The sequence below is a fragment of the Glycine max genome, chromosome 13 (genome assembly GCF_000004515.6).
Source record: "Glycine max cultivar Williams 82 chromosome 13, Glycine_max_v4.0, whole genome shotgun sequence".
Lineage (NCBI taxonomy): Eukaryota > Viridiplantae > Streptophyta > Magnoliopsida > Fabales > Fabaceae > Glycine > Glycine max.
The window spans coordinates 33,393,205-33,403,693 of record NC_038249.2 but is presented as its reverse complement, the minus strand read 5'-3'; the positions used below and the strand labels follow the sequence as shown (position 1 = coordinate 33,403,693).

General features: G+C 34.1%; 2 protein-coding genes across 4 annotated transcripts; one reads left to right on the top strand and one right to left on the bottom strand.

Moving 5' to 3' along the window:
* Positions 1-876: 876 nt before the first annotated feature.
* Positions 877-2,370, bottom strand: LOC100805261 (receptor-like protein 51). Its single transcript, XM_003541647.5, has one exon. It carries the CDS (start codon positions 2,250-2,252, stop codon positions 1,017-1,019), a length of 1,236 nt encoding a protein of 411 aa, XP_003541695.1. The 5' UTR covers positions 2,253-2,370; the 3' UTR covers positions 877-1,016.
* A 2,343-nt stretch (positions 2,371-4,713) lies between these two features.
* Positions 4,714-8,614, top strand: LOC100804726 (uncharacterized). 3 transcript variants are annotated; one of them, XM_006594479.2, is made up of 6 exons: positions 4,714-4,878; positions 5,016-5,292; positions 6,404-7,497; positions 7,630-7,794; positions 7,886-8,059; positions 8,410-8,614. In XM_006594479.2, exons 2-6 carry the CDS (start codon positions 5,034-5,036, stop codon positions 8,422-8,424), a joined length of 1,707 nt encoding a protein of 568 aa, XP_006594542.1. In that variant the 5' UTR covers positions 4,714-4,878; positions 5,016-5,033; the 3' UTR covers positions 8,425-8,614. The 3 variants fall into 3 exon arrangements, with proteins under 3 accessions (XP_006594542.1, XP_006594541.1, XP_006594540.1); XM_006594478.3 differs by having other exon boundaries at positions 4,717-4,878; positions 7,880-8,059; XM_006594477.2 differs by having other exon boundaries at positions 4,719-5,292; positions 7,880-8,059.
* Positions 8,615-10,489: the final 1,875 nt, after the last annotated feature.

Genomic DNA, 10,489 nt, shown 5'->3' with positions numbered 1-10,489 from the left:
GATCACACAGCCTATGTTGAAAAAAATACAAATGGCGTGTGATGAATAATGGATTAGCAGTCGTTTCAGTACACTATTTAGCGTCCAACCTAGGAAAAGGAAATTGTGTGGAAATCAAGTAGGACAGACAGCTCATATCCAACCATTTAACAGTAACACAGACCAAAAATATTGGACCATATAGCCAGATATCCACAATCATACAATATTATTTTCCAGTTTGCAAATCATATCACCAACCGTTAAATATTTGAGCTCCTGTCCCTTTCTCCTAGAGAGTCCTAGTCAAGCTAAACAAAATTTTCTCCTCCACAAATTAATAATAGAGCATCACTATTTTAGCCTCATGCGCAATAACCTGAAATAAGTGTCATACCATCCAGCTATCCAGCTATTCAGCTAAGTGTTCACCAAATTTTGACCCCCAACCCCAACGGTGAATCCTATGTATGAACCAAGAATCTAGCTAGAAAGCATATAAACACAAAATTTTCCCAACTAACTAAGTAAAAAGGCAGACATTAATGCAACAGTGCCACAAATAAAATGAAAAGGGCAATTATGAAAGTCAGCAGAGAGCACGTTATGAATAACAAAAGCTTATAGCACAAGCAACATAAAACTTCAAAGATACCACATTCACATGCACCACCTCCACCTTTTTACTCCAAACAACGAATAAAACGGTGTCAAAATTAAAACCTAGCATTTATCATCTATCATCCCATGATAAACTCATTGCACTGCACGTGCTATTGATTTAATGTCTCTCCTTCCTCATTTTTTCCACACATCCCCACCAAAATATAAATAACAATTTCCTTTTTTTTCGGCAGTTACATTTTCATTACGTTTCCTTTCCTTGAACCTACTCTGTAATGTAATCACTAGTGTAGTATAATTAATTAATAATGATAAATAAATATATCAAACAAGCTGCACTCAACTGAATTTATGAATATTCCTAATCTAAAAATCTGTAAATCCCCGAAACCAAAAATTTCCTCTAAATCTAATTAACGACAACATTTGGAGCAGAGGATCAAGAAAACAATGAGAAAGACAATGGAAGACAGCGCAATGGCGACGCCGAGAACAAACTTGTTAGGCCCATGATGATGCTCCTTCTTGTGCCTACTCCCCTCCCCATCACCCTCGTCGTAATCATCGTCGCTGCTATCATCGGCAGAAGAATCCTTTGAAGGCGGAGTCACCGGCATTCCGAACTTATCACAAGGAGAGATCCCAAGCTTCAACTTCGAAGACACCACGGAGTGGTTATAGCAAAGGTTACTATTTCCACCAACCTTGAATACCTCCAAACGCTTAATAAAACTTAGGTTAAAAGGAACAACCCCGTGGAGGTTGTTGTTGGCGAGATTCAAGTGCTTAAGAGACTTCATGTGTGAAATGAATTTGGGAATGGTTCCATTGAGCTGGTTCGAGCTCAGATCCAAGTGAATCAAACTTGGTAAAGCAGATATAGAATCAGGAATGGAACCGGAGAATGAGTTGGAGGCTAAGGAAAGGTTTTTGAGTGAAATTAGGTCACCGATGGAAGGAGGCATTTCTCCGGCGAGGGAGTTAGAGGAGAGATTGAGGACCTGGAGGCTGTCGAGCATTGTTATGGAAGGGGGAATGCTGCCTTTGAGGCGGTTGTTGGAGAAATCGATGTGAGTGAGGTTGGAGTGGAGGTGGCCGGGGAGGGATCCGGTGAGGTTGGCGTTGGAGATGGTGAGGGTTTTGAGCTTGGTCATGCGGGCGAGGATGACGAAGGGGCCGGAGGCCTTGACGTTGACGTCGGAGACGGCGAGGTCGGTGAGGTTCAGGAGGTTGGAGAGCCAGACGCCGGAGAGTTTGCGGAGGCTGTTGACGCAGGTGAAGGAGGTGAGGGAGAGGGCGAGGTCGACGGGGAGGCGGATGGGGGCGACGGGGCAGTTGAGGAGGGAGAGGGATTGGAGGGTGGAGAGGGACTTGAGGGCGGTGAAGGAGAGGGAGAGGTAGGAGGAGCAGTTGGCCAGGCGGAGGGAGATGAGGTGGCGGAAGGGCTTGGCGGCGTCGCAGAGGGTGGCATTGTGGAAGGAGGGTTGGGCGCAGGGGTCCTTTGAGGTGGGGATGTTGAGGGATTCTAGGGCCATTGCTTGTTTTGGGTCCAAAGTACCATTGGATGGAGGGTGGGGGAGAGAGAGAGATTTGACAATGGTGGGAGATACAAGGAGATGGAAAATCAGAAGAAATGCTAAAGATCTCATGGCTCCCTTCAGGAACACATTGAGAGTGTTTCAGATACAACAATACAACTAGTACAACAACCTTGGCTGTGAGAAATGAAAAAGGAGAGAAAATGGTGGTAGCTTATACTAATACTATTAGATGGGATGAGGAGGACTGGTATATTCTTATAGGAAAACTAAATTTAACATATTATTTTTAGTTATAATTAAAATATTAGTAAAATTAAATTTGATATTTTTTCATAATAAAATTAAACTATAGTTATAATTAATAATTTTAAAATAAAACATAAAATTAAGAAAAAAAATTGTATTAATAAAGTTATTATTTAAAATAAAATATTCTACAATTTTACACCACCAAAATATATTATTTTAAAACTTAAATCATATTTTCTAAATTCAAATTATAATTTTTTATATATTTCAATTTCAATGTAATTTAGCAAAATATTAGGAAGAAGATTATAAAATAAAACAAAAAGATTATCAAATTTAATTTTACTTGAAATTTTGATTTATTTTATTTTATTTGTTATATTTAAGAATAATGTGTTGAGATTGTATCTAAGAGTTTTTTCTTGTTACAGTGCATAGTTGTCTTGGGAGTGTGTTTTGTTTGGATAAATATTTATTTTTATAAATTAATTTTTAAAATTAAATTTAATTATTAAATATTTAAGAAGTGTGACATTATTTTGTGATTAAAATATAATATTTAATAATTAATTCAACAATAAATTATATTTTAAAAAAAATTATATCAAGATATACAATTTAAAAACTAATTTATTATTAAATTATCTGCAAAATTAATTAATCACATTTTTTCATTCAAATGCTAGATTTAATTATTTTATCATTGAGGAAGTTAATTTCTCACCGTGTCACATGGATATTTAGCCGTTTTGCTTTTGATGCCTTTGATTTTGGGATATTTACAGAATTGCACCTGTCTTTTCAGTGTTTTTAAGAAACAACGGTCAAGATGGGTAAAATAAAACGCTCTGTCCCGTTTTTAAATAACTCGACAAAAATTAAATATTAAAAATGCGAAATGGGACGTGGCTGGACACGTTAGGACAGTTTTCTTCTCTTGTTTTAAATTAAAGTATTTCTATTTTTATTTTTTTTATTGTCAAGCCTGATAAGTTGTTAGATATTGAAAAATGGAGGTGGAAGTATCTTATGCGTCGTCCGTTATTGGATTTGATTGTTAAGGAGAAAAAATTGTTTTTATTACAATTTACAAGTTTTATTTTTTATTATTTTATGATATTTTTCTTAAATGTAGAGCAAATTAATTCGAATATGCACACATCATTGCGTCATGGTTGATAGGTTCAAAAGACACTTGCGAGGGACGGGAATAGGTCACAAACACTTATCATGCATGCCAATAATAAGCGGCCTTCATAAAGACTTGAAAAATATCTTTGCACTTAGATATTAGAGACTATTTTTTTAAGATATGAAAATCTATTTAAGGGTTCCCAACAAATATGATTTCATACCGTGGATATATTGTATCTTTTTTTTTTTACCCTTAACGAAAATTAGAGCATGTGAAATGAATTGAAATTCATTTTGTGTAGAAGCAATAATTGTAAATAAAACATGGGGTATAGATACACTTCATTACTTACTTTAATTAAGATAAACCTTTTTTTTCTGAATTAATTAAGACGAACCTGATACTTTATTCCTTTATAAATAGAATATTTTATATTATAAAAAAAACCTTAAATATATCATTAATTATTATATTTTCCAAACAAAATTGATATTTTATTTTATATTTACTAAAATTTGAAGTTGACTGAGGTCAAGGTGACTTGTTATTAGAGTGAGCTTCACGATTTCCTAATTTGGATATACATGTGTCTTCTATCAGAGGAATTAGAGGGATACCTCTTAAAGACTTAAATAAGTATGTGAATAAGCTTATTGATAATGAGATGGAAAGTCAAGATACAACATGATATTTATAACGTTGGACAAAATCCTAGATCGTTGGGTTGTTACATTAGTGTATCAACTCATTCACTGATCCTACAATCTGATAAGGGACAATAACATTATCATCAAGATTCAAATATACATTAATAGCTTATCAACCCAACCAACTCTAGATAATTCAAATATATAATAACATTATTATTAAAATTCAAATATATATTAATAACATCTGTACTCTTGGGCCAATAAAGAGGCAAATATATAATAACATTATCATCAAAATTTGAATATATATATTAATAACGTCTGTATTCTTGGGCCAATAAAGAGGACTGAGCTGTATATTTTTAAAGTTGTGTCATTAGTCATGTCATTTGTGAATATTTATTTTCATGTTAATAATTAAAATCAATAATAATTATCAAAATACAATTAAAAAATGATACGAACAGAAATTTTGGTATTTTTTCACACAAAACAACTCTTCATTGTTGCAATTGCAAGTTGCCACTATGAAAATTGAAAACTCGATAAGAATTCTCCCAGTTCTATTGGGTTAAAAAAAAAAAAAAGTTGCATAAATGGTTTGTGGGCTCCTCCTTCAGTTGTTGGGATTGGGAAGTAGAAGTACACATTCCCAATAAGGTTAACAAAAAAATCCAACAACTCAGAAAGAAGAGAGAAGGTAAGCACAATAATCACACTACTTGGCGACGAAGCTACTATATACTTTCTCTTGTCAATAGTAACCCTCACAAACGCTTTGATTTTGCATCCTTTGGAGTGAGCTCTGATACTCTTGGATTTGCTGTTCACTTTCAGACTTCCAAATTGCAAAGGATGATGAAGAAGAATCAGAGCAAGCAAGTTAACTCGTTGACCACGACACGTTTGTCACCATTGGCGAAACCCTTCACGCTCAACCGTTCTACCCTCCAACCCTGCTCAAGTTCCCCTTTTTCAGGGTACCCTTTTCTTGAATCGCCAAAAGAATATGACTTTGATGGGTTTGGGGAGGATTTTTCGTTGCCTAGTTACTCACCCTTGTGCCATGGGAAGCAAGGAGAAGGGGATTCTCATGAGAGTTTGTTTCACAAGGGTAGTTTAGTTTTCTCCTTTTTTTATGGTTTGCAATTTTTCTTCTGTTGTCTTGGTTTGATTGAATGACTGGGATGCTTCCGTTTCACTCTTGTCCTTTTTTGTTTTTACTTCTATGTGTATCATCATGTAGATATTGATATAATGATATTGATTGTGCTTTTATTGTCTTGGTGATTCTGAAGCCCTTAGTTTTGACTTTTGAGGCCAATGTATATCATTTTAGATGCATTTTATTTTTATGTTACCTTAATAATTGATTTTGCTGACATACAGTTTTTTGAGCATATTAAGATTTTTACGGCTTAAATGAGGATTACAAGCAGGGAATTTCGGATTTGTTTTTCAGGCTTTAGTTTCTTTCTATTTTTCATACTCAGTGACCATTGTAAGACTCTGAGCTTTGTGCTATAAGGCTGCTGACATGCACTTAGTTGTATGAAGTTTATCCACTGAGGAGCATGTGGTTCTTTAAAGAAAAATGAAATTGCTAAGAAAATCGTGAAATCTTTATTGCTGTTGATTTTTTTTTTTTTGCACATTTGCTGAAGTAACTCTTCATCACTTCATATTGTAATTTCTTCTCTAGCCATTTTGATAATTAGAATATCTTATAATGTTGCCAAAAACATCAAGCTTTTGTTGAGAGTCATCAATTGGGTGTTTTAAGATAAAGTACATCTGAAATTTCTGTTCTATATTATTACTTAATATTCTTTGTTTTCCTTGTCTCTGTCCTCAAAATAGAAAGAATAATTAAAGAGAAAGTTTACTGTTTGCAACAGCATAGTTGATATTTTTCCTTAATTGAATTTTGCTTTTTCCTGGTATGGATGAAAATGTGATTATCAGCTACTCCTTCGACTTTTTAGCAATCCCACCAGGGTTAAAATTTGTTCATACATGGTTCTGTCCTTGAAACTGTTGTTCTAGTTACACTCCCAATATCTTGAATTATTGGTGTTACAGTGAACCAATAGAACAGCCAGGGGTATCAAAAGCTTGCTTCCATCTAGGATTGACTTTTAATGTTCAGTTCTTGAATTTTGATTATAGATGTTTTTTTTTGTAAGTTTCAACCTGTTAAGAAAATTATGGCATGATATGTACAGGTAAGCATGCTGTTGATGGAGTGAGTCCCTGCCCAGAGTCTGCTGGTACTAGTACAATTGTGGCTGAAGACCTTCCATCGAATTCTAAAGGCTTAATGCATTCAGCTAACGAATCTATCTCTGTTCCTCTTTCTAATTTCAAGGTTTCCCCACTCAAATTACCAATAACCGAATTGCCCTCCGCTAAAAACACTTCTCAAAATCAGTCTTCCAAGAATTTGGGTGAAAGTGACTCTGATGTGGATTCTCCTTGTTGGAAGGGAACCATGGCTTTTTGTCTAACTCCAATAGAAAATTCAGGATCAATACAAATTAGTAATGTTGAGAAAGCAACAGAAAAACATAATAGTTTAAACCCTTTGGCTCCTCAGTTCTTTCCGGGTATTGGATATGTTAAGGATGATTTTGGGTCTTCCATCTCTTGTACGCCTGTAGCTACTAATTTGTTGTCAGGAGAGGACATGCTCATTAAAACTGTTATGGCTGAATCCCCAGTAGAGCCGAGGAAGGGGATTGAGCTTCAGTCTTCTAGTAACACCTGTGGAAGAGAAAAGGCATTTAATATGTTTAATAATCCAAAAAATAGCTCTGTGGATCCTGTGCTAAATTTGCATTGTATGGTGACACAATCTTCCTCTAAAGAAGACTGCTCAATATCCAATGGAAAACTTGAAACTGTTGTGGATGTTGATAACTTTGTAAAGGGAACTAAAGATTCCAGGGTTTGTAATGCTTTCCCTGCAAAGGGTCATTTTCCATTTCCAACTCAGGCAGCATTGTCATCTGGGGTTAATGCTGTTCCTGATCCTCTGAAAACATTTGAAGGTCTTTCAAAGACCTTAATTAAATCTCCAAAACCTGATGTTGGGACAATTGTCAGTGCAATTCATGTTCTTTCAGAATTGCTTGTGCAAACATCCATGGATGGAGTAGACTCAAATAGTGAACATGGTCATGATGAGATTATGATCCAGCAAATAATCAATAACCTAAATGATTTCAGCACAAAAAGATGTGGCCTAAGGATTCCAACCCTTGATTCAACTCCCACAGATAATCCATTTGGTCCTGATAGGTCATTGGAGGGTTCCAAGGTATGTATGAATCTATTTCTTAGCAATTTTTGCATAAAAGCAGCCTAATTGCCAATTGTGCCATTTTGTTTTTTTATTTTCTGCTCAATATTTATTATTATTGAGACTGACGTGTACATGTTTACATTCAAGGGACTTGAAATGACAAGTATAGAGACCCTTAATGATCCAAACCAGCTTTATCAACAAAATGATTATATGGGAAAAAACAGAGTTTTTAATATGTTTGGGCAGAGTGGACAGAGATTTTTAGCATCTAGCAGTGAACACCAGGACAAAGGCAATGAAATAGCTCAGGTACCCAGATATCTGTGATGATAACTAGAATCCAATTAGGTTTTATGTTTTTCAAAATCTGAAAAAAGTGTTTAAATTATTGAAGCTTCAGGTTATTAGGAGGAGTCTGGGGAAAACTCTGCATTTTGATAAACACATGCACCCAGAGGCGTCACTGTTTTTGAACTTATGGCTTGATTCTGAAGCAGAACGATGTTATAGGAAATATAAAACTTATCATTGCCTTATGGAAGCTGGGCTGGATGTAAATTGCACAACTGTTGCGGTATTTCCCTCTGCCCTAAAATCTTATAGCAGCCTTCTCTTTGCTACAATAGCTTATCATAATGCTTAATATGGACTCATGTGTATATATATCTTGAGGAATTCTTGCAAAACACCCTTTATTGCACTCTTTTCAACACTCAATTGTTAGGTAAACTTCGTGTAGGTCGCACATTATAAATAATTAGACTCTTAATAGTAGAGAATGTATTTAAAAAAGTGTGTTGATAACATTCATCATATTTCTATCCTTAAACGTATATTGCATGCAGCTCTTCATACTACTAAAAAATCACTCATAATTTGCACACTAACTTGGGTAGTGTATCAATTATGTATTTCTATTTTCAGGAATTGTTGAGCTGACGGTGCTTTGTAAATTTGCAAGAGACTCAACTGGATGCTGTAATCAGACATTGTAAATATCATACATACTTATTATAAGCTAATTCTGGAATGAGTTTCTAGTTGTACAAATGCAAGTGATTCATGCGAATGCAATGGATTTAGACTAATATCACGAGTTTTTACTAATACCATGCCTCTTAATCTTTTAGTAGTTTGTTTTAAATTTAGTAGAGATATGCTTATGCAAGTCTAACTAAATACATTCAAATACTCATAATCTGTCTAAATATTCTGTCTGCATAGTATAATTAGGGTTGTTAACTTCTTTTGCTTGATCTTCTGAAGTATGCAAATAGATAGTAACTTATTGCTTTGCGTGACCTATATATATATTAGCTGTTTAGTGATGGCCTACAAGTTCAATCACATGAAATGATTCATGTCATCTTCACTTATTCTCTCCTGAACTTTGTACTCACTCTATTTGTCTGTTACGGTTATATACTTTTGTGAAGATGTTATTAGCATTGCTACGTGAACACTGCAAAAGCTCACGTTATTCTACCGTGTATTAACAAACACGTGCCCAGATGGAATATATTTTCTAATGTTGAAAATTTGTGAAAGAAATTTGCACAAGTTGGGGCCACTAGGTAAATAGCAAAGTGTGACTAGTATGAGTATCTATGCTTGGCAAGATAAATGGCATATATATAATGAATGCTATGTAAACGGTTGTACTTTGAGCTTGGCTATGATTGAGAGCATGATCTGTCGGAACAAGTGCAGAATAGAAACCGACTGTTATAAATGCTGAATGTTAGTAAAAGGTCAAGTATCATTATCAGTTAGGCCCACTCCTCGAATAAAGTCAGATGCATTACTCCCTACCTCTCATTCTGAGTTGTTCCTACCATAACAAATGAGGATAATGAATATAAATTATTAAATCTCATTTAAATAGTTAAAATTAATAAAAAGGTAAATGAGTTATGTGATGTTAAACTAATTTAAAATCTTGACAACGATTATATGTTTTAAATTTACATTTTTTAGCTACAACTAATTGATCCGACTGGTATTGGATTTAGTTTGTTTTTCATATTCTTAACATGAAATCTGTTTTTCCGGGAGAAAAAAAAACATAAAATTTGCTTTTGGTAATCTATCGAATTAGTTACATTTATCCTCAAATTTCTTATAGTCAGCTTAAGATGTGTCACTCCCTATGCTGGTAACCTCCAAATGTTTTTTTTTTTTTGGTATTAAAATGTCTATTTGTTTGTTCGCTCTACATTTATTAATCCAATTTAGTATGTGGATTTGTATTTTGTAGCTCATTTTATACTCCTTTCACTTTTCATGCCAAGGTTATTTTAGACCGACAATCTTGGAAAGTTATTAAACTTTGACGGTTCAAGAATCATTCAACAAAGTAATAGACTATTAGTTTTTAATTGTTTAAAAGGAGGAATCTTCTCATTTTTATTTATTTATAAATTCATCGCTTTGAGGCTTTCTCTTCTCTTCTGAATCATCTCCTCAGTCACTTTACTTAAATGAAGATTTATATATATATAAAATAAATAAAAAATGGTATGTATACTCGTTCATTAGATGTTCTTTTGTGTTAAATATCCTAAGATGATTTTTATCCTTTCATATATTTCATAGATAAAGTAAAAGATAATATATATTTTTTTAATCCTAGGCATTTCTGATCTTAAAACTTAATCTTTCGAGATATTAAAATGTAAGAGCCGACCTCTCTAAATGAATATTTTTTCGTAATATGGATTTAAAATTAAATCTTGATTACATGTTTAAAAGACAAAATTAATCCTGTCACGCTATTTTGATAAGTAAAAGGTAATGATTCTACTGAGATTTACGGAAATCGATCCACATTGGCTTCCCAGTTCAGTGTTTCCTAGGTAATTGATTATTGGTGGTGCAAAAATAGTATTTAGCTTTACAATCTCTCGCATTTTTTTTTCTGTAGGATTGTCAAGTTCACATTTGCACTTATAAAGTAATAATCCGTCCTCCAACTATGTAGGATGTTAGGCTCCATGCTAGGCAT